We start from the raw sequence: 25206 nt of genomic DNA, 5'->3' as shown, positions 1-25206 counted from the left end.
CTTTAAAATATTTATCATAAAAATGCATAACAGGATTAAAGGTTATGTTTTTAAAAAGTAATTCATGATGACATTTTAACACAAGCACAGTTAGTACTTTTCAATTCAATTGCTTTTCTTCATAGTTGCAGCTATGTATACAAATTTATGCTACTAAATGATGAAAGCAGGATATAACTATTTATGCAGATTGCTATGTAAGGAAATTGATTTTTCTGTTTAAAATTTTTTTATCATGGGAAATTTAAACAAATGCACAAAAGACATATATACATATATATATTTATCTATATATGAATGATCACATAACATCACTCAGTTTCAACTGGCAAAACTTAGATAATCCTGTTTCATTGATGCCCCTCCCACTTCCCTTTTTTGGGGGTACTTTAAAGCAAAAAAAGTACTGGAGTACTTTAAAGTACACTGTGGTCAACAAATCATTTCACATATAAATGCATACGTATCTTCAATGGCATATACCTCTAACAGATGAAAATATATGACACAATACTATTATCACACAAAAAGTATTAATTTCCTTTTTTTGGACAGAAATAGCAAGTGTTAATTTTTATTTCTTATGTTTTTTCCAGTTTTATTGATATCATTGACTTGACATAAAATTGTATATATTTAAAGGGCACAACATGACTTGACATACATATACTCTGTGAAATTATTACCAGTCAAGTTAATTAACACATCCATCACCTCATATAATCCTTCTTGTGTGTGTGTGTGTGAGAAAGCTTCAGATCTACTCTTAGCAGATTTCAAGCATAGAATACTGTATCGTTAATTACAGTCACCACACTGTACATTAGATCCTCAGAATTTAATAATCTTGTAACAGAAAGTTTGTACCCTTTGACCACATATCCCCATTTCCCTCACCCCCTACACCCTGGCAACCACCATTCTACTCTTTGTTTCTATGAATTTGACTTTCTATCCCCACCCCCCCTTTTTTTTTTTAACAATGCCACATATAAGCGATACCATTTAGTGTTTGTCTTTGCCTGGCTTATTTCACTTACCATAATGCCCTTGAGGTTCATATATGTTGTTACAAATGAAAGGATTTCCCCTTTTTATGGCTGAATAATATTCCAGTGTGTGTGTGTGTGCGCATATGCACACAAACATGTACACATCACATTTCCTTTATCCACTCATTTGGCAATGGACACTTAGGTTGTTTAAATATCTTGGCTATTGTGAATAATGCTTCAAAAAACATGAGAATGTATTTATCTCTCTGAGATCCTGTTTTCATTTCCTTCAGAAATACATCCGAAAGTGGAACTGCTGGGTCCTACAGTAGTTCTATTTTTAAGTTTTTGAGGAAGCTTCATATTGTTTTCCCTAATGGCCGCACCAATTTATATTCCCACCAGCAGTATACAGGGCTCCCCTTTTCTCCATATACTTGTCCTTTTTTTTTTTTAAATTATAGCGATCCTAACAGATGTGAGGTGATATCTCATTGTGGTCTTGATCTGCATTTTCCTGATGATTGTGATATTGACATTGAGCACCCTTTTCATGTACCTTTTGGTCATTTGTATATCTCCTCTGGAAAAATGTTTATTCTGGCCCTTTGCCCTTTTTAAAATTAGATTGTTTTTCAGCCATGAGTTACGTGAGTTCCTTATATATTTTAGATATTAACCCCTAATCAGATATATGATTTACAAATATTTTCTCTCATTCCACAGGATGACTTTTCATTTTGTTGACTGTTTTCTTTGCTGTGCAGAAGCTTTTAGTTTATTTTTGCTTTTGTTACCTGTGTGCTTTTGGTGTCACATCCAAAAAATGCCTACCAAGACTAATGTCAAGGAACTTTCCCCCCATGTTTTCTCCTAAGAGTTTTACAGTTTCAGGTCTTACATTTAAGTCTTTATTCCATTTGAGCTACATTTTGTGAGTGGTGTGAATTAGGAGTCCAGTTTTTGCATATGGATATCCATATTTCCCAGCATCATTTATTGAAGAGACTATCCTTTTCCACTGTGTGCTCTTGGCACCGTATCAATGATTAGTTGCATTTATTTCTGGGCTATCTATTCTGTTTGACTGGTATATGTGTCTGCTTTTATGCCAGTATCATACTGCTTTGATTACTACAGCTTTGTAATATAGTTTAAAATCAGAAACCGTTATGCCTTCACTTCATTGTTCTTTCTCAAGACTGCTTTGGCTATTCTGAGTCTTTTGTGGTTCTATATGAATTTTAAGATTGCTCTATTTCTGTGAAAAATGCCATTGGAATCTGGATAGGGATTGCATTGAATCTGTAGCTCACTTTGAGCAGTATGGATATTTTAACAATGTTACTTCTTCCAATCCAAGAACATGAGATATCTTTCCATTTATTTCTGTCTTCTTCAATTTCTTTCATTGATGTCTCATATAGTTTTCAGTGTACAGGTCTTTAATCTGCTTGGCTCACCTTTATTACTAAGCATTACGTTTTTGATACTATTGTAAATGCGACTACTGCTTAATTTCTCTTTCAGATAGTTTGTTTTCAGTGTATAAAAACGCGACCGATTCTTTAAAAAATATTTACTTGCTTATTTGTTTGCGTCAGGTCTTAGTTGCGGCATGCAGGATCTTCATTGTCGTGTGTGGGATCTTTGTGGTAGCATGTGGGATCTTCAGTTGTGGCATGCAAGCTTCTTAGTTGCAGCATGTGGGATCTAGTTCCCTGACCAGGGATCAAACCCGGGCCCCCTGCATTGGGAGCATGGAGTCTTAGCCAATGGACTACAAAGGAAGTCCCGCAACTGATTTTTTTTTTTTTAGTTTTTAGTCTATTTTTTATTTATTTTTGGCTGTGTTGGGTCTTCATTGCTGTGTGCGGGCTTTCTCTAGTTGAGGCGAGTGGGGGCTACTCTTCATTGCGGTGCACGGGCTTCTCACTGCAGTGGTTTCTCTTGTTGCAGAGTACAGGCTCTAGGTGTGTGGGCTTCAGTAGTTGCAGTACACAGGCTCAGTAGTTGTGGCTCATGGGTTCTAGTGCATAGGCGCAGTAGTTGTGGCGCACAGGCTTAGTTGCTCTGTGGCACGTGGGATCTTCCCAGACCAGGGCTCGAACCTGTGTCCCCTACATTGGCAGACAGATTCTCAACCACTGAGCCACCAGGGAAGCCCCCCCCCCCAGCAACTGATTTTTATATGTTAATTTGTATCCTACAACTTCACTGTATTTATTGGTTCTAACAGATTTTTTGAGGAGCCTTTAGGGTTTTCTATATAAAATATCAAGACATCTGCAAAGAGACAATTTTAGTTTTTCCTTTCTAATTTGGATGCCTTTAATTTCTTTCTCTTGACTAACTGCTGTGGTTAGGACTCCTAGTACTATCTTGAATAGCAGTGGTGAGAGTGGGCATCCTGTCTTGTTCCTGATCTTAAAGGAAAAGCTTTCAAATTTTCACCATTAAGTATTATGTTAGTGGTGGGTTTGTCATAGACGGCCTTTATTATGTTGAGGCATGTTCCCTCCATATTCACTTTGTTGACAGTTTTTATCATAAAAAGATGCTCAATTTTATCAAATGCTTTTCCTGTATCTACTGAGATGATAATATGATTTGTACCCTTCATTCTGTTAATGTGGTGTATAACACTGATTTGTAAATGTTGAACCATCCTTGCATCCCAGGGATAAATCCCACTTGATCACTGGCTATATAATCATTTAAATGTACTGTTGAATTTAGTTTGCTAGTATTGAGTAGTTCTGCATCTACATTCATCAAGGATGTTGGCTTGTAATTTACTCTCCTTGCAGTGTCTTTCTGTGTCTTTGGTATCAGGATGGTGCCAGCCTTATAAAATAAGTTTGGAAGTGTTCCCTCCTCTTCTGTTTTTCAGAGGAGTTTGAGATGGACTGGTGTTAATTAGTTTTTAAATAGTAGAATTCACCATCCAGTGAATGAGCTTCTCTTCGTTGGGAGATTTTTGAAGACATCCAGTCCTGGGCTTTTCTTTGTTGGGAGACTTTTGACTACTGATTCAATCTCCTTACTCATCAGAGGCATATTCAGATTTTGTTTATGATTCAGTTTTGGCAGTTTGTATGTTTCCGGAATGTACCCATTTCATCTAGGTTATCTGATAAATTTGTTGGTATATAATTATTGATAGTAGTCTCTTATGAACCTTTGTATTTCTGCATTATCAGTTGTAATGTCTCCTCCCCATTTGATTTGAGTCTTTTCTTCTTAGTCTAGCTAAAGATTTGTCCATTAAAAAAAATCTTTTCAGAAAAACAGCTCTTAGGTGTGTTATTCTTCTCTGATGTTTTTCTAATCTCTATTTCATTTATTTCTGCTCTGGTCTTTGTAATTCCCTTTCTTCTGCTAACTTTGGACTTAGTATGATGTTTTTCCTAGTTCCTTGAGGTATAAAGTTAAGCTGTTTATTTGCAATCTTTTTTCTTAATGTAGGTGTTTATTGCTATAAACTTCCCTATTAGAGCTGCTTTTGTTGCTTCCAAAAGTTTTGTCATGTTGTGTTCCCATTTTCATTTCTCAAGATATTTTTAAATTTCCCTTTTATTTCTTCTATGACCCAATGATTATTCAGAAGTGTACTTTTTAATTTCCAAATATTTGTGAATTTTCCGGCTTTCCTCCTGTTAATGATTCCTAGTTTCATACGACTATGGTTGGAAAACATACGTGATATTATTTCAATTGTCTTATATTTGTTAAGATGTGTTTTTGACCTAGCATGATCTCTCCTGCAGAATGTTCCACTGTTTGCTTGAGAAGAATGTATATCCTGCTACTCTTGGATACAATGTTCTGTATATGTCTGTTAGGTCCATTTGATATAAAGTGTACTTCAAGTCAAATATTCCTTATTGATTTTCTGTCAGGATGATCCAGCCTCTGTTGAAAGTGGGGTACTTAAGTCCCCTACTGTTATTGTGTTGCTGTCTATTTCTGCCTTCAGATCTGTTAATACTTGTTAATATTTGCTGTGTTGGGAACATATATAGGTATAATTGTTATATGTTCTTGAGGAATTGACCCCTTTAATATTTCTTTAATATTATTTAATATAGAGGTCATATTTAAATTTTCTTGATTAGTATTTTATTACACCATGTCAGAAAGCATATGTCTGATTGGTAAAGTTAAAAATAAGTAAGTGGGACAGTGTGTTTCAGCCTAATCTATCCCCATTAAGCTTAATGTTGATCTTTGCCTAGATCCATTATTTCATTAGGGAATATAAAATGGAGATTTTCTAATCTTATTATTTCTTCTAAATTTATTAGTCGAAAATTCTTCTATAGAGAAGTTAACTCATCAACTATTGAGTTATTATAAAATACAATTTGCAATTAAGAGGTAGAAGAAATGCTTCTTTCTCATTTACAGATTTTTAGAAAAATAAGTTGTTGCCCTAGCAACCTCCAAAGATAAGCAATGAAGTTTGCTTTGTGTTGATTTGGGTAAGAAGACGATCATTATGAAGTCACAGATTTTTATATATTTGGTATCTTTCCATTTATTGTAGACATTACTTATTTTTGTTAACCACTGAAAGCTCCTTCAAGTTGTCCTTGTGACATGATCTTAGTAGTCTTTGCTTTTCTGTAACACAAAATACTCAAGGCTATTTTCATACTTTTTTTTTTGGTCCCAGATATGAGATCAGACTCTTCTCTAAAAAGCCCTGGTTCTTTTTAGTATAGAGTCTACAACAATCAAAGGATGTTCATTGCTTCCAGATTACAAATGTTTAGTTATTTCTAGAACCTTTTGGTGGTCATAGCAAAAAAAAAAAAAAAACAAAAACAAAAAACCACCACACACCAAAAAACAAAACAAAAACAAAACAAGACAAACTTATTTTAGAAGGAGAAAAATAATAATTCACACTGATACTTGTGATTCAAAGCAAAGATTACAGGGTTTTAATTTAATTGCTACCATTTTATATCTCTTTTCTCTTAAGCTGAAAATCATAGTTTCTAATGACAGTAATACAAATACTTAATTGCTTTATCCTATTCTATATACAATATACTGAAAATAAACGCTGCCAATTTTACTACTAACAATAAGACTACAGAATGCAGTTTAAGACCTCTTTGCGAATTCGGTTTATCTTTAGGCTATTTCCCACCAGTGATGCACAACAAAATACTGTACTTTAAAATACCCTAAAATAATTCTTCTGTATTTGTGCCACTTGTAATTTTGAAGAATTCTTTTAACATATAAGCTTTTTAATTATGTGTAACAGTTTCTAGGTTCCAAAGTCAAACCTATAAGGCAAGGCTCATTTGGTCTACCTATTAATTCTTTTCAAATATAAATAACATGTACCTTCTTCTTTTTCCTTAACAATAATATATCCTGACAATCGTTCCACAACATAATATAGAGATCTTCCTCATTCTGTTTTACAGGGCATGGTACTCCATGCAGTGGAGTTACCATAGTTTATTCAATTAGACTGCTACTGATGGGAATCTGGATTTCTTCTCTTCTTTTGTTATTAAAATACTGCCACCATAAATGGCCTTGTGTATACATAACTTAGTATCTTTGGAACAGATTCTTAAAATTACTAAGGGATTGATAAGTCAAAAGGTATATGTATATGTGATTTGCATAAAGAATTTGTAAAAGAACTTGAAAAAAATTGACATCATTATGGTAGTGTCCTCATATCCATTAACATGCATGTCTTTCCATCTATTCTGATTTTAAAAATCTGTTTTAAAAGTTTTCCTAATGTTTGTTTTGCACAAGGAAACTGCTTTGTAAAGCAAAACTAATCTATTTGCAAGAAGCTCTTCCAGAAAAGCAAAAGACATTGATATAGAACTATATTCTAACTTTAAACAAGGAAAAATAAAATATTTTACTTTTGAAATATTTAAAACTATCTGATTTTGTTAAAAATAATAGACACCAAGAATTCCAGTGAACAAGTATCACCAGCTACTGTTCTGAGAGAGAAATACAGCAGATTAATAGAATTAGCATTTTTAAAAAACTCAATAGATATAAAGAGAAATATTTAGAAATCTTGGGAAAATAAGATGAGTGGCTATCTGAAAGGCTGACTTTGAAAAGCATTAACATGTGAATCTTTCTACCACAAAGTTAGTCCTATGGAATGATATTATACAAAGTATTTTTTACTATTATCTTCAACACAGCCTTATTTCTCCTAAATACCAATGATAGAATGACTAAAATTTATAACTTGCCAGCAGTGATTACATCTGCAATTTGAATGACAAAAAAAAAATCAATGAAATATGGTAATAAGATCAGTAGGGATAGTGAAACTTCCTTACTCAAAAGCAAATAATATAAAATTTTAAAAAATTAACTTTTGTAACTGGTCATTGTAATATTTTTTAAAGTACCTTTAGTACACTATATTTCATAAGGACTGAGAATAATTCTTCTTCTAAAATTCCCAATGTGGGAGTAAGTGTGTAGAAATTTTATAAATCTGATTAGAAGTTAATTTTTTCTTGCCAATTTTATCTACTATGCAGGATATAAAGATAAAGAAGCAAAAACATTAATTTCTAATTTAGCCAATGATAACTTGCCAGTTCCTTTACGTTAACATGACTATAATAAATAATACTGCTGGTAAAGGTTAGTTTAATGTTTTTATTTTCATTTTACTTCTAATTGCTAGAGAACTATACAGTATTGATACTGAACTGGTACATACCCAACAAAGTGAGAGGTCAGAGTTAAAGCTATTAACAAGATTGTGATGAAAGCCCATTATAACTGCTTGAATAATACTTGGCCTATGGATAATAGAGGGATTCAGTCTCTATTACTTGTTATAAGGCACATGGGAGGTAAATTAAAATTAGGCAGAGTTATGCAATATAAATGGGATTGATACACAAAGCACAGCAAGCCTGACAAACTAAAAAGGAATTATTTCATTCACAGTATTATTAAAGCAGTATTTCACATGAAGTTGAAAAATTCAACAATATATATTATCATCACACAAACAGTAGATCACAATTCACATTTCATAACATGAAACAGCTGAAATTTAATGTAAATAGTTTTTGAGAACAGATAATAACAAGTCCCTTTTTTAAGATAAATTACTTTTTAGACATCAATAACACTCAAGTTTCAAAGTAAATATCATGAAAATATTCACTAATTATGAAATAACTACCATAACTATTAATAAAAAAGTTTTATAGGAGTACAATACCTTGGTTAGTGCAGCAGTATGATCTTCTCCACAACAAATATAAACTATTTTCTGAGTTCTTAGTGACTTTAGTAAATTAGGAACATACCTATCTGAAAATTCCAACAAGAGACATTAACGAACAGTATTTTTAAAATTAAAAGCTTCTAAAATGTGTTTCCTCTACAGCTTCCCGAACTGTGGAAGATGGTGATAACTAAACAATTTTAACAATTCAATGATTTTGTGGTACAAGCCTACTAAGTTGGGCTCCCACGCCTTTCTATTCATGCTGTGATAAAGGAGAGCTCTAAAAAGAGTAACAAGTGCTAAACTGCCTAAATGCCAATCTGCACAGGACTCTTCAATCAAGGAATTTCAAAGCTATCTCACTGCTTCTAATACACACATATCATTCTTTATATTCACCTCATGATAATTAAGCTCATAGGATCCTACTTTAAAAAGCCTGAAAATTATACTTTCTGCTATTTTACAGCAGAAAAGAGATATAATGTCCTAATCTGACATATTTTTCTCATGCAAAACAAAATATTTTAAAATTCTTTCTGAGAGTATTATTTATCATTAGCAGTTGTTACTAGATCAACAACTCACTTTTGTCTCTAAGTCATTATAATTATGTTGAACTTCATTAAATTAGTTTTTGTATTTCAAATACTGGCATTCAACCCAATGTAGCTATGAAAAATCAGTTTCCAAGATCCCAAAACTTGTTTTAAGCAGTTATAATTTTTTAAAATTCAAAAAGTTTATTTTCAAGACTCTAGCATCACTGTTAACAGTAATTAATTAAATGACTCAGATTTAAATATTTCCTTGAAATACTCAAATAGATGAACACTTCATGTTACTTTTCAGGATAATTTTATAATTTTTTTCCACTGATGGTGGCTGATAATGTGATTACCAATTTGAAGTAATGTTTTTCTCAACTTTCTTTTAGTGAACATCCAACACTGAAGATTTTTGTCCAGATATACTTTCTATATTTTATTCTAGAATAAAATAATATTTTTGGCCTTCCCACAATCTCCTAAAAATATTATTATCAAATGGAATTTTAAAATTAACCTCTCATCCCCACCTCAACACCAGGGAAGATTTGGGTACACTTCTCTCTGACACTAAGAATCACTGATATATCTCAAAACATCATCTCTTTTTAAATATATATTTATAAATAATGCAAACCTACCATTTTCATCATTAAGACCTAGTTGACCAAATTTGTTGCGTCCCCATCCAAAGATAGCTCCAGAAAGGGTGAGTACAAAACTATGGGCTCCTCCTGCTGCAATTTGCATGAAAGGGATTCCAAGTAAAGACTTAATCAGTTGTGGTGAAGCTTGCTTTTTACAGTCAATGCCTAAACCCAACTGGCCATATTTATTCTGTCCCCAACAGAAGACTTCACTTGCTGTAAAACAAAAATCATAAATTACTATTTTTCTCACACAAAGAAAATTTCACTTGAAAATCATCAGTTATTTTGGGATATTCTTCCTCTCATTTGATGAAAATACATATTCCTCCTTATTAAATTTATTTCTTATATGGAAACAATACTACCTTGAATAATCCATGTTAATACAGTTTTAGTTTGACTTACTTTACTGATGAATGGGTAAGTCACATAACTGGGGATAATCTCATTTCCTGTTGTTCCTCAAGAAAGGACCATCTCTTTTTAGTATTCCTCAGGTCTCACTTTTATTCTATGACTTCTCCCAGGAGGTACTCATTCAAGCTCAAGGTTTCAGTTATCAATTATATGCTATCACATTCAAAATTTATCACTAGCCCAGATCTCTCCTCTGAGCAATAAACCCATGTATCCAATTGTTTACCTGACAGCTATACTTCGATATTTGAAAGGTACTTCCAGCTCAACATACCCTAAACTCAACTCATGACCCCCATCCTATCTCCCATACCTGGACCTCTTCCTAGTGTTCCTCATTCTCAGTAGATAACACCTTAACTGATTCAGCAGCACAAACCATAAACACAGGAGTCATCCTTAATACTCCTCACCTCTCTTACCTTATATACAGATTTTTAACAATCTATCATCAAGTTATATACAGTTTTCTTTCTAAAGAAAAATATGGCGAATAGATCCACTCCTCACCATTTCACCTGGTTCCTGTAATAGTTCTCTTGTCACATTTGCTCACCCACTGCTACATTTTTTGCAACTTTAAACATCTTTTTACTTATTTTCATTAAATAAATGGCACTAAGCTAATAAATGACACACTGATATCTGATTTTTAAAAATTCATACCATAAAATAAGTACACACTTATTAAAAGTAAGTCTCCCTTCAAAACTAGATCCCTGGTTCCTCTCCCAAGAGACAAGCACTCTTACTAACTGCTGATATGTACTTCCAGAAATACTCTATGGACATACCAGCAGACATTTGTATATATACAAAGAGATGTAAAAATGTAGGTCTGATATATGACAGACACCATTAATAATGGTCTGGATAAGTTTCAAACTGTTCTATAAATTTATGTCTGTGTGTTTATTTCATAATAAATCTCAAATGAGTTGACTTTTTTAAAAAATGTAGATTTGAAATGCTGCTCACCTGAAAAAAACAGTGCCTTCTCACTGCTCTTGAAATAAACACTTTTAACAAGGCTTATAAGGTTCTGTAAAATCTACCTATGTTTCTGAGCTCATTTCATACCAGCCTCTTCCCTCACTTACTATACTCTAGCCATACTCAACTTCCTTTATATTCTCCAATGACCATTTCTCACACACTTGCTGTCTCACACACTCTGCCTAAACCTTCCCCTCACCCTTGTCTAGTTTACTTCTATTGTCTCCCAGCAGGAAGCCTTCCTTGATCTGCCAGATTAAGTTCAGTCCCCCTGTTATATGATCTAAATATCCCAAACTTTTTTCTTTACACTCTTTTTTCATAGTATGTAACTATATTGTTATTTGTGTGACTGTACCATAAGGGCTGGTAGTGTACTGCTTTACCACTGTTTACTGTACACCCTAATGTGCCTAGTTTGTACTGAGTGATCAAAAAAAAAAAAAATTTTTTTTTTCCATTATATGAGTAAGATACTGCTAAAACATGAAGCTAAATAAGGGAAAAGAATACCTGTAAGATACCTCAAGACAGAAAAACTGTCCTCATTGGTAAAACCTTTGGGTTTAAATTTATCTTGGATTTACCTACCAAAGTATCAAAAGAGGAGCTGGCAAAGTAACAACAAAGAATACAGGGATGCCAGCCCCCACCCCCTACTTTATTCCTTTGATGGAATAAATCCAAATTCCTTAATATGGCATGTAAGGCCCTTTGTAACAGATTTGTTTTTACTTTAGTCTCAACTGAAGTATGAAAATGTCTCCCATGCTCTCAAAATACCCACGTAAAACTATATTCCGATACTCAAATACACGATATATTTCCCAGATTCTATGCCTTTACTAGTACTATTACCTTAGCCAATCCTCAACATTTTCCGTAGCTGCTTCACAACCTCTCCAATTCTGAAGAAATTGTAATCATCTTTCAAGACTTGCATCAAATATCAATCCCTTCTTTATTGTTACCAATTCTACTGATTGAAACTAATTAAACTTTTTTCCTTATGCCCATCGTATTTTACTTTTCCTTTGACCAAAAGTAGTATATATTTTTTCTGCCTCATTATTTGTATATCTGCCTCTTCTACTAGATGGTACAGTCCCTAAAACTTTCTCTTAACTTATCCGTATTTCCCTATAGTTCTAGTCTACTGTTTCATTCATAGTAGGCCTCACTAGGCATTTAATAAATTAAAAATAATAATAATGAAGCCACTGGAACTTATTTTTTTAAATGATAAAAAACAAATATATGGCAGGTTCTTTACTAACCCATGTTATAATCCTTAGCTGGCATAGGAAGAAGTCAAATAAACAAAGGTTACAGGATACTTAGACTTCTCTGTTTCTATTCATAAAAAGTTTATCTGTGAGTGCAAATGAACTTGGGCAAGTTATAAACTTCCCCAGCTATAAAGGAATAATGTTCAGCAGGCTAAAGAACAATTAGACATAAAAAATCAATTTCATGTCTATATGCTAGTAATAAACGATTTGAAAATGACACCAGAGTAACAAAAAATATGAAATATCTAGGGAAAAATCTAATAAAACGTGTATAAGACTTCTCCACAGAAAACAACAAAATACTCTTGAGAAAAATTAAAAAGAGATTAAAATAAATGGAGGGATATAGCATGCTCAAGAATTGAAAGACTCAATATTATAAAGATTTTCCTCAAACTGATTTACAGAGGCAATGCAATCCCAATCAAAATCCCAACAGCTTAAGTATCTGTGAAAACTGACTAGCTAATCCTAAAATGTATATAGATATGAAAAGGATCAAGAAGAACCAAGACAATCTTTAATAAGAACGAAGTTGGGAGGAATTTCGGCTCAATTAAAGTATCAAGTAATAAAACTGAAAAGGAGAAAGAAAATAAAAGCAATGCTTACCTTTAGAAAGTGCAAGTGAATGATAGTAACCACAAGCAACCTGTACTATCTGGATATCCGACAAACTTTTAATATTTCTAGAAAATAAGAAGAGAGATCAGGATCAGTTAATTCCATTTAATAAATGGATCCTGAATGCTATTTATTTATGCGATTTATTGACCACCTACGATGTGCAAGTAGCTTCCTTACCAGCAGTTCCTTACTAGCATGACCTAGCAGTTCATGATATTTTTTCTCATACAGGCCCAATTTACCAAAAATTTATGCTAAAATCAGTAAACAAAATCTAAATATGAAAAAATTAAGAGATATGATGAGAAAACACTTTGAAAGGACAATATTTAAGCACAGTAAACTATGCTCACAGCTCAGTGCTTTTTAAAATTTTTTTAATAAATTTATTTTATTTATTTATCAATTTATTTTTATTCTTGGCTGCACTGGGTCTTCGTTGCTACGTGCGGGCTTTCTCCAGTTGCGGCGAGCAGCGGCCATTCTTCATTGCAGTGCGCGGGCTTCTCATTGCGGTGGCTTCTATTGTTGCGGAGCATGGGCTCTAGGCAAGCAGGCTTCAGTAGCTGTGGCACGCAGGCTAAGTAGTTATGGCTCATGGGCTCTAGAGCGCAGGCTCAGTAGTTGTGGTTCATGGGCTTAGTTGTTCTGCGGCATGTGGGATCTCCCCAGACCAGGGCCCGAACCCATGTCCCCTGCATTGGCAGGTGGATTCTTAACCACTGTGCCACCAGGGAAGCCCCTCAGTGCTTTTATGATGCAGATGTTATTATTATCAAAATTTGAAAAATCTTTAGCTTAAAGTATGAAACTTGGCAATATATTTGTAAAACAAATGTACATGATCTAATTTGTCGAAAATTGGTGTTTGGCCTAGTTTATTATATGTTCTCCTCTGTCAGGTTCCTTAAGAACCAACACAGATTCCTATCATGTGGTGCTACCAATTCACAAATTATGAAACCTATTCCCCTTTTGGACTATCCTTTTGCTTTGCATCTAAATCAGTGATATTAAATTTAATTCTTTACTAGAGAAATTTAATCAATTCATATGTATTATGATCAGTGATGTGTTCAGTCATATTTCTGCCATCTCATGTTTCTTACTTATATTTTTTATAGTTTCTTTTTTCCCCCGATTTCTGATTTTTCCTTAACTGCAATGTAATTTTAAAGGATAACTGTTAAAACACTACAAAAATCAAGAAACTATGTGCATCAACCATCCCAGGTTTTCTTTATGTAGCTCCCATTCACTTGGTCATTGTTTTTCCTGAATGAATGTTTCTAAGAAAAAAGGGGGTGTGGAAATATATTATGTTTCTTATTTCCCTTTACCTGATACTGCCACCTGACCTGATTCTGCCATATTGAGAGTCCGGAGCAAGTTCTGACCAGAGTGTTGATACCCATGATTTTCAGGAGGCAGCTTCAGCAAACCAAATTTTGAGTGGGAAAAAAGAGAGTTACTCTAATTCCACATTGTTGTATTAAAAATAATTTTATTTAGTGGATTTATGTCCTACAAAGCTTGAGAGCTGTACTGCTACATTTAGCAGAATCCAACAAGTTAACAGGGTCCAATGTACCTTCAGATATTCAAATACAGCAAAAGGTCATTTTTTTTTTTTTTGCAGTTAGCAAAATCAAACACTGGCAATGCAAAAACAGGAATAAAAAATACACAGATATGTACAACTGTGCTGAACTTACTAAACATTTACTGTTACTGCTTATGCATATTAGGCATATCATACACTGACTAGTGAACTGTATTAAGTATTTTTAAAAACCAATTGTTCCAAATATCAAGTCCAATTTGCAAGACTAAGTAAAATCTTTTAAAATTCTACATTCTCATAGCATCCTATGTTTTTTTCCTTCACAGCATTTAACTCTACTAATTACTGGTGTACTTATTCATTTAATTATTAGTAGTATACTCTGCCAAACAATAAGCTCTGTGAGGATGGACTATTATTATCTTATACCCATGGAATCCATAGACCTACCATAGTGCCTGGCAAAAAATATGGGGAAAAAAAAAAGTATGTGAAGTATCCACTGGTAGAGGATAAGTGAATCTGCAACTTCTTTGAGGCTTTAGTATTAAACTATTCATAAAATTTGCTTCCAAAAAACTTCTAAATTTGCATAGCAATTTACAGAAAGTGATTCTCATTACCAAAATATTATCATACGGCTTAGAATATAACATAAATGCTAATTTCTTTAGCCATGTCTGCTACAGAGACAAGTGAAGATATTCTTCTGTGGCATTACTGTTTTAAAGGAAAAAAACCTCTCCTTTCATCTCTATGGAGATTGAATACACTGAAGATTGTGGGGGGGTGGGGAAGAGTAGAGGATATGCTTTCTTGTTTTGTTTTGGTTTTTTTAAGCTTTCAGGAATTTAAAAAAGAAACAAAAATACTTGTGAATAGTAAAACAACTTTACAACGTTCCATTTTTCCTAAAGAGACAAATTAGAGAATTCTTAATGCAACAAAATTTTATAGAATTAATCAAAAATAATCCCCAATGAGTAAAAAAGATAATGTAAATGTTTTCTGGTTTTCAATTTTTAAAAGGATTCAAATGCAGTTAACAGGAAAGTAAAACAGCCAGAATAAATTTTGTAAATAAAAAATATATATACACACATACATGAAAATTCCTAATTAATCAGAACTATGAAAAGAAAATCAGAATTCAGATGTCTTGGGTAAACATTTTATAACTGCTTATAAATTTAAAATAACTCCCTAAAGTTTAGAGTTCTTGTCAAACATTTTTAAATGGCTATGACATTTAAAATTATTCATTGTAAAGAAAAGAATAATTTTGCCTTCCTGTTCTGCCTCCTGACCACACTTGCTGCTCCTCATGTGGTCTGTATGATGTGATGTGGCCTCTTCTCTCAGGAAATAGGCTCAAACAGTGTTAGCAACATAATGGGCTCAATCAAAACTTGCAATGGAAAAAAAAAAACAAACTTGCAATAATCTGGATGACTTTTCTGCAAATTACTGCCATGACTTTTTGGATGTAGAAATGGCCCGGTGTATTTGCCATTTGCCTTTGAATGTGTGGAATCAAGTGATTTCAGCTCCTTGGAAGAAGTTTTTTTACAGAAACCAGACCCCAACCAGACAGAGAATGATGACCATGAGCACGTAGCCCCCAGACTGGCTGGAGCCTGAAGACTGATAACGTGATCAATCTCTGTGACCTCACCTGGTTACCTCACCACACACCAATCAGAAGATTGCATGAACTGATCACATTCCCCATGACCCTCATCCTCACTTTGTCTTTAAAAACCCATCCCTAAAAACCATTAGGAAGTTTGGGTCTTTTGAGTATTAGCTGCCCGTTCTCCTTGCTTGTCACCTTGCAATAAATGCTACACTTTCCTTCACCACAAAAAAAAAGAAAAAGAATAATTTTTTACTGAATTTTGAAACATGTTTGAAATTTGTAAGAAAACAGTTAATAAACTTGGAAATAAGATTTATACACCTCTCCCTTAGGAAGTCTTGAAGTCAAAACATATACTGTTGAATATGTGTACTGTTGTGTTGTTACATTTTTCAAACTTAATGTACAGTGGCAATATAGACAAAAACCAGGCATTTCCAATTGTCTGTTAAGGTAAAATTCTTTAACAACTGTTAACAAGGACTAGTGAAAAGTTTATATTATATAATCAAGAAGCTGAACAACTAAAGCATTAAATATTTTGCCAATTTCAAACTCATCAAGGTGTATACATTAAGTACCGCTTTTTGTACGCCAATCATACCTCAATAAAGTGGTTTTAAAAATATATTTTGCCAGTAAAACATAATCAACAATTTTCTATTTTTCAATTAAGCCACAACTTTCTTACTGATTTGAGAAAAGTCTTAGCACCAACTCTTTGATTTTGAAAAATTTAGGCTAACAACTGATCTAGTCTCTACCATTAAAAACTCTTCTAATTTTTTTTTTTAATTTTCTTTTTAATCTGAAATGTTCTGCACTTTCAGATGCTAATATTAGGCAGAAATTGTAATAAACTTCTTTTTTGGGGGGGGGTGGGCAGTGCCACATGGCTTGCAGAATCTTAGTTCCCCGACCAGGATCAAAAACCAGGGCCATGGCAGTGAAAGCGCCAACTCCTAACCACTGGACCGCCAGGGAATTCCCTGTAATATGCTTTTAAAAGTTCAATCAAGAAAATAAATTTTATTTTTGACCAAAGTGACAATTCAAACATGTTTAATTAGTTCCTGTAGCCCAGAAATCACTGTTCTCACAAGAATCATCATATTATACCATCCTGTCATAATTTTTTCTTACAAAGTCCAAAAAAAAACAGAACTTTAAAAAATAAACTACAACCTTATTGCCAACAATTGTTTTTCTATTTACATTAAACTAAAAGATAGTAAAATCAGATTAACTTTTTTAAAAATAAATAACATATATCCTACATATAAAAAGAAATGACTAGCCAGAAATGCAGGTCCACAGAGACCACTGATATTGAATAATTTGTCTTTCCCCAAGAAATAATGATTTCAAAACAAAACAAAATCAGAAGTAGGAAAAGATTATCAAAGAGTAAGAGTTTCAAATACAATCTATTTATTATTAATTTTACATTCATCTTTAAAATTAAAGTGTTGCTTAATTTACATACTCTCATCTATTAACATAAAAATGGGTTTTGTTCTCAAGAAAATACAGCCTAATATGAATATTCACTTTTCTGATCATTCTTATGAAAATCATAAACACTAATTTTTAAAAACCTATTCACATATGTCTGAGTTTCCTCCTATACTCTACACATTTTATTCAAAATGCATGTGAAAGTTACAAAGTTGGCTGACATCTCTAAGCACCTAGAAAAAGCCTTGCATCTAAAAAATGATTTGGTGCTGAGATTTAAAAAGAAAAAAAAAAAAATCAATGGTGGTCTTTCATAAAAATATATTTCTACTGAAATATTAAATTGCCCTTTAAGACATGAAAGCATCAGTAAAAATGATATATATATGTCACAACAAATCAGATTAGTCCATGAAAAACTGAGAAGACTGAACAGGAAAGATGCCTTAATACACAGCTTAAAATTAATATAGATGTTCAGTAAATACACAAACAGAGAAGTTTAAACCAAAGGACTCAAGATCTCTTACAGGTCCCCATCCAGGTTCATAAAGAGTAAAGTCACAAATACAGAATTATTGGGCAACCTTCAAATAAATCGTTATATAATAAACTCTTCTCCTTATAATTACCTTTCTCTCCATTTACTAATCATCTATGGATTACTGACTGAAATCTCTTATACCAGAACTGAACAGAAAAAAAAAAAAAAACTAAGTATGAGAATTAAGAGAATTAAGTGGAGTAAAAATAGAGAAACTAGACAGCCTTGCTGTGAATCATGGTTTTGAAAATACTGACTTAGAAAATCTAACATGTAAGTCTCTCTTCAATCCTAAAAACACAAAGTTCTTAAAAATCTTAAATAAAAAATCCCATTCTACAACAATTACTTGTGGAAGGAAATAAAATCAGTAGACAATATGACAAATGTGAGATCACTCTGTTCCTATGAATGCTTTGTATTTTGTAGCCAACAGCCATTTGGCTGCAAATTAACATTTTCTAAAAGAAATCAAAACTGAAATGACTAAAAAAATTCAATTTACTTAGCTTAAAGAAAAAAATTTCTCTCCCAACAGCACCATCATTAAGAGGCACTAAAAGCATAATGGGAAGTGTGTTTTTTAATTGCTACTGCAGAAGAAACAAAGGGGAAGAAATTTGTTTGGGGAGTTTTGTGGAATTTGGTTACAAGTTCAATAAACAAAACATGCTAATGTGTGTATCCCAAAGTCTCAAAAGACAGTTCATTACTAGAACAAACATAAAATGTCAAACAAAAGATGAAAAAACGTTTTACTATGCTAAAACAAAGCAAATACTTCAAATGTATACTTTAAGTTTTTAAACAGACATACATATATATATGGAGGAAGGTTATGGGCTTTTTATTTAAAAAACTCATTTCTAACGATAAGAGCTCCTGTTCTGTTTTTTTGTTTGTTGTTTTGTTTTTTTTGCACTGCGCAGCTTGTGGGATCTTAGTTACCCGACCAGAGATTGAACCCAAGCCCGCAGCAGTGAAAGCGTGGAGTCTTAACCACTGGACCACCAGGGAATTCCCTCCTGTTCTGAAATATATTAGTTCCTGTGCTCCATTTTCTTATCCTAGTAGTTACATCTACTTCTTAAACCAAAACAAACATTATCAATGTTAAATTAAAAACAAAATATCTATATGTGTATATTACAAAAAATGCTAGCTGGAATATATCTAAAATTAGTGTAATACCTTGGTTCCCTGGAGAGTTCTCTTTTGTCCCTATAACTAATACTAGGGGGAAAAAAGAAAACAAAAAACAAGAGTTTAAGGAGGCAAGAATTTGTATAATTTTAAACACTAAGCATGAGTTAGTGTATTAATTATATGTCTAAAAGAACTGGATACTCTTCTTTAAATCTTTATGTTCACGCTTACAGTTTTTAATATTACAGCAATGGTTATGTCCTATATAAACCTGTAAGACTACAACATTGATGAAGCATTGCTTATTTTTAAATTTTGAAATAATTCTATGATGAATTAGTGGTTAGCATAAATTAAATTGTGGTCACTGCTATGTAAAAACGTAGAAAGTGACTTATTCTTTCTACACTTTAAGCATGTGGGACTTCTATATTCAATAAAAACAATAAAGACTAAAAAAACAAAAGAACCATGCAAACAACCAATATTTAATAAATATTTCAGTAGCTGAGGTACTCAAGATAGTATAATTAATGGTTTAAATTAGTCTTAACCCACTTAAAATTTTTAGTGAGAGAAAATTTATAATAAAGTATGCATTCCCTACCCCTTTTCTTTACAAACATAAATAATTTGGGGAAATACGGAGTATATAAAAAACAGCACTCAATCCAAATTAAAGGCAAGAACTTACTTAGTAAATGCCTTAAGAACTCAAAGGGGAGAAGTAATTCGGTGTCAACTCTTAAATGCCCAGTAGTAATTAGAATAATTTAGATAGCAAATTTATTATAAAAGATTGTTAAAGACCTCTTGTCGGTCACCTTCGTTACCTGGGTACTCTGATACATTCCTCTGATCCTAGCAGGCCAAGTTGTCCATCAGAATCGAGACCCCAAGCATACACCTGGCCCTTGTCGTTTAGTGCTAATGTATGAGCTTCTCCACACGAAACAGCTACGATATTTTGGGCATCCAGTGCAACAACCTGCTCTACAGAAATCAAGAAGAGAGACATTACATTCTAGTTTTAAACTCCCAAGAAGAATAAAACAATAGTCTTCATCTTGTACAAAAAAGCTAAGGAAATGCTGAAATACAGACTAAGTATAACTTCAGTTATTCTCAAAAACCTAACAAATATGTTCCATACAAAATTCTTGCTGTGGTAGATACAGAGATATGTCATAGGGCATAATCAACTCAGAATACTAAGTGACTTTAACATTTGGGGAAAGAAATTAAGGGTTTATAAAGATTCTCTCCGAAAGTGCTCTTCATTCAAAGCCATTACCAATAAAAGAAAGGAGTCCAGCTGAAAGGGAACCATTTAAATAACTCAGCTGTTTTTTAACAATAAAATCATAACTGACATATACATTACCAAATGGATACTACTATGGAGTGATCCTGAAATTAAGGAAATAATCTGAATTAGCAATTTCTGACAGGAAACAAATTATTTACAGACCTCATAAATAAAGCATCTACTAGATACGCTGAGGAGAGAACTGAAAGGCAATGTGACCATAACAAATAGATATCAGTTTATGGGCTGCTACTTTTAACATCAAAGACATAAAAATTCCACATGTGGTTAAAACATGTCCAAGCTTTTAACCAGAAATTAATTTAAAATATTGGCCCTTCATAAGACTGTCAATAGCCACTGACAAATCAGTAAAGAAAGTGAAATTGCTTCCTTAGTCTCTTTAAGATGTGCATTGTCTATCAGTTTTTTTTTTACTAGTACAAGTTTTTTTAAGACACCATTTAAAATTAACCTTTTTTTAAAAAAATTAACCTTCTTTAGCCTAATAAGAAAGCTATGTCTTCATTAACTGAAAGTCTCTTGTTGCAGAGCTGTTAAAACTGAATCAGGGTTTCTTCAGAAGCACATTTTAGATCAATGTACAAATGCAGTTGTTCAATAATAAAGCAGATTACATGAAAGAAGTTTGAATCCCTATGTACAGAGAAATTCAAATTGTATCTGGGTTACTTATTCTGCATTTTGGGGTGGGAGGTCAGCCCTTAGACGGCCTTCAGGAATCTGTATAACTCTAATGATATGTTATTTTAAGTACTTACCTTAAAGTACTACAAATTAATAACTCGTAAAGTTGATGAATAGTACATGGAAGTTCACTATACTAATCTCTCACTTTTTGTGTATATTTTGTTTATATGTTCTTATAAAATTATATTGTAGAAACATATAAAAACAAAACATATATAACACATTGCCTCCCCCCACCAAAAAAAAAAAAAAAGAAAAAGGACTTAAAAGTATGGCATCATTTATTTACATCAAAGCATCCCATAAATCTTAATTACAAAGAAAGAAGTAAAATGCACAAAAGAACTGTTAATCTTTCACAGAGGCCCCTGAAATGAGTCAATATCTCTCCAAAACTATCCTGAAAGGAAATGTAGTAAAGAGCAGAAATGAAAGGATGACAAGAAGGATGAATAAGACTGGCTGGTTCAACAATAATATATGAAGAGTACTTAAATTAGATAGCAATGGCTGTAAAATCAAAGGCACCAAAAATCCAAGCAACAAAGAAACAATCATGCATACCAAACGCTAATATTTATTGTATACCATGTGTGCTCCAAGCACTAGACACACAAAGATAAATAAAACAGTTCTCGTCCTCAAGGAGTTTACAGTCTATAGAAAAACAAGCGAGATAAGGATTGTTATTAAATGCAAAGGTAAAGATATACAAAAGGTACCAGGGGAACATGAGATACTTTTTAAAGCCCTGAAAGATACTAAGAAGAATTCTGGAAGACAGTGACACTAAGCTATGTAGGTAAGGAAAGAGGAAGAGATTCCATGTACCCATTAGAGAAAATTCAAATCATTTCTTCAAATACAGCAAAACAAACTAAAAGCAAAGTGAAAAGACTGATTAAAAAAAAAAAACAGGAAAAACGTTATTCATGTCAAATAAAGAAATAACCTCCCTAATATTTAAAGACTAACTGGGGCGGGGGTTGGGGAGAGCAGTAATTCAATGAAAAATGGGCAAAAGATGTGAACTGATAGTTCACACAAAGAGGAAACAGAAATGGCCCTTAATCCTATGAAAAGATGTTCAACTTCACTGATGAGAGAAATGAAAATTCAAACTACAATGAGAAGCCAATAATACGTTCACTTAGAAAATTCATAAAGCCATACACTTTTATTTTGCATACTTAATTATAAAAGTTTATCAAAGGAATGAGAAGACAACGCACTGACTGGGAGAAAATATCTGCAAAAGACACATCTAATAAAGGACTGTTATCCACAAAAAAAAAAAAAACAAAAAAAACCACCCTCTTAAAACTCAACAATAAGAAAATAAACAACCCAATTAAAAAAACAGTGCAAAAGACGTGAGCCGACACCACACCAAGAAGACATAAAGATGGCAAATAACCATATGAAGGCATGTTGTACATCATATATCAACAGGGAACTGCAAATTTAAATGAGATACCACTATAAACCTATTAAAATGGCTCGCTTCGGCAGCACATATACTAAAATTGGAACAATACAGAGAAGATTAGCATGGCCCCTGTGCAAGGATGACACGCAAATTCGTGAAGCGTTCCATATTTTTTTCAATAAAAAAGTACCTAAAGTATCCAAAAAAAAAAAAAAAATGGCCAAAACCCAAAACACTGACAATACCAAACACTGGTAAGGATACAGAGCAACAATAACTCTCATTCATTGCTAATGGGCATGCAAAATGATACAGACACTTTGGAAGACAGTTTGGTAGTTTCTTACAAAACAAACCATACCATTATATGATCCAGGAATTGTGCTCTTTCGTATTTACTCAAAGGAGTTGAAAACTTATGTCCACAGAAAAACGTGCACACAGATGTTTATAGCATCTTTATTCATAATTGCCAAAACTTGGAAGCAATCAAAATGTCCTTCAGTAAGTGAATGGATAAACTGTGGTATATCCAGACAGTGGAATATTATTCAGTGCTAAAAAGAAATGAGCTATCAAGCCACAAAACACATGGAGGAAACTAAAATGTGTGAAACTAAGTGAAAGAAGCCAATCTGAAAAGGCTACAAAATGTACGATCCAACCATTTGACATTCTGGAAAAGGCAAAACTTTGGAGACAGTAAAAAGATTAGTGGTTGCTTGGGGTTAGAGGGAGGGAGGGATGAACAGGCAGAGCAGAGGGGATTTTTAGGGTAGTGAAACTATTCTGTACGATATTATTACTCTTCTGTACAATACTAAGTATCATTATGCAGTCATCAAAACCCATTGAATGTACAACACAGAGTGAATGCTAATGTAAACTATGGACTCTGGATGACAATGATGTGTCAATGCAGGTTCATTAATGGTAATAAAGGTACCACTGTGGTACAGGCTGCAGATAGTGGGGGAGGTTGTATACGTGTAGTATAGAGTGTATGGGAACTCTGTACTTTCTGCTCAATTTTGCTGTGAACTTTAAACTGCTCTTAAAAAGTTTATTAATTAAAAAAAGTTTATTTATAAATACACACACACCAAGATAACATTTTTCATCTCATAAAAATCCATAAGTTTGATGACAATCTGTTGGGGGATAAGGCACTTTTGTATATTGATAGTGGAAGTACAAAACAGAACCACCTTTTTGCAAAAGAATGTGGCAAAACCTAACAAAACATATGCAACTACCTTTTGGATCCAGCAATTCCATACCCTGCAGATACATCTAAGTACTAAAGGGCAGCAGAATATGCCAACCCAAAATATGCCACTTTGGCATAAGGACTGCTTTGACCTGAAGGCCACTAAGAAGAAAAGCTCTCTGCTCTCCTATGTGCCTAAAAGCAGGACATAAATTTGTAAAAGTGTCCCGCCTTCCCTCTCTACCAGGAAGGACAAGAATTAATCACTGGAGGCAACTCTAGACCTTTATCAGCTCAGAGACAGCACCAGCAGAAACTACGTAACAAACTTTACTAACCAGCCCTTATCTAAGTTCCCCCACATATTTACCTTCCTAAAATTTCCCACCCCAGAAACTCAAAGTCCTTTTCGTCTTGTTACTTCTCTATTTATTGTTCTTTTGTTAAGATGCTATATAAGCCCATGTTCTACTACCACCTTAAGTTACTCATTACTGAGTGCTCCTGCATGTAAACGCAAGGCAATAAACTTGTTTTGTTTTTCTCCTTGTTAATCTGTCCTTTGTCTAGACAAGCCCCAGCTGGAGAACCTAGGAGGGTAGAGTACAAAAACATATGTGCGTGTGTGTGTGAATGGGTGTGTATTTACGTGTTTGCAGTACTGTATATAATAACAAAAGACTGGAAATATTCCAAGTATCCATCAATAAAGGATTCCATCCACACACTGGGATACTATGCTCTGAAAACATAAATAAAGAGGAAATGCTACATGCTGATATGGAAAGATCTCAAGGGTATATTATCAAAGTAGGAAAGAAAATCAAGACGTGGAATAATGTACATGACTTGCTATTTTTTGTGTAAGGAAGAGGAAAGAATATGAATATATATTCATATTTGCTTACATTTACATAAAGAAACTTTGAAAAGATAAACAAAAAACTAATAAACATAGTTGCCTACAGGGGATGTGGGTAGAAGGGGAAATAGGGTGGTCAAGTGTAAGAGCAAACCTTCTCAATGTGTATTTATATTAGTTTGATTTTTGAACCATGTGAATATATTATCTATTCAAAATTAAAATTAAAATTATTTTAAAAAGTAAATAGAACATTAGAGAAAATAGTTAAAGCAATGTATAAAAACCATTTTTTTCACTTTAAAACTGAACTGGGCTCTTTACTTCTTTTCCTACATACTAAAAACTCAAGATAAATAATTTTGGTTCTTTCAGAATTTGAGCCCCATCAAATTACTAAGATACCTATTTTGAGAATGAATAACTACTGAGAAATATATTATTAAAGAAACATAATAACATATGTCTTGGGACTACTACTTAATACAGGCTTTTCAGACAACAAATATACAAACTGATAAGTTCTCTGTACAATTATTAAAAACTAC

The 25206-nt window shown here is 33.1% G+C and overlaps 1 protein-coding gene and 1 non-coding gene across 9 annotated transcripts in view; one reads left to right on the top strand and one right to left on the bottom strand.

Annotated features, from left to right (window-relative positions):
• HERC4 (HECT and RLD domain containing E3 ubiquitin protein ligase 4) overlaps window positions 1-25206 on the bottom strand; it is a 131182-nt gene that overhangs the window by 85159 nt on the left and 20817 nt on the right. For all 8 annotated transcript variants that reach the window (XM_061197753.1, XM_061197767.1, XM_061197759.1 and 5 more), the window contains exons 3-6: window positions 19971-20130; window positions 12772-12848; window positions 9446-9667; window positions 8248-8339 (exon numbers count right to left, since the gene is read on the bottom strand). In XM_061197753.1, coding sequence (XP_061053736.1) covers window positions 8248-8339; window positions 9446-9667; window positions 12772-12848; window positions 19971-20130 — 551 coding nt within the window. The remainder of the gene's footprint in view (window positions 1-8247; window positions 8340-9445; window positions 9668-12771; window positions 12849-19970; window positions 20131-25206) is intronic.
• LOC133078890 (U6 spliceosomal RNA) lies at window positions 22656-22760 on the top strand. The gene has a single exon (XR_009697966.1). It is a non-coding gene; the product is annotated as a U6 spliceosomal RNA (small nuclear RNA).

Source organism: Eubalaena glacialis, chromosome 1 (genome assembly GCF_028564815.1).
Source record: "Eubalaena glacialis isolate mEubGla1 chromosome 1, mEubGla1.1.hap2.+ XY, whole genome shotgun sequence".
NCBI lineage: Eukaryota > Metazoa > Chordata > Mammalia > Artiodactyla > Balaenidae > Eubalaena > Eubalaena glacialis.
This window is presented reverse-complemented; position numbering and strand designations above follow the sequence as displayed.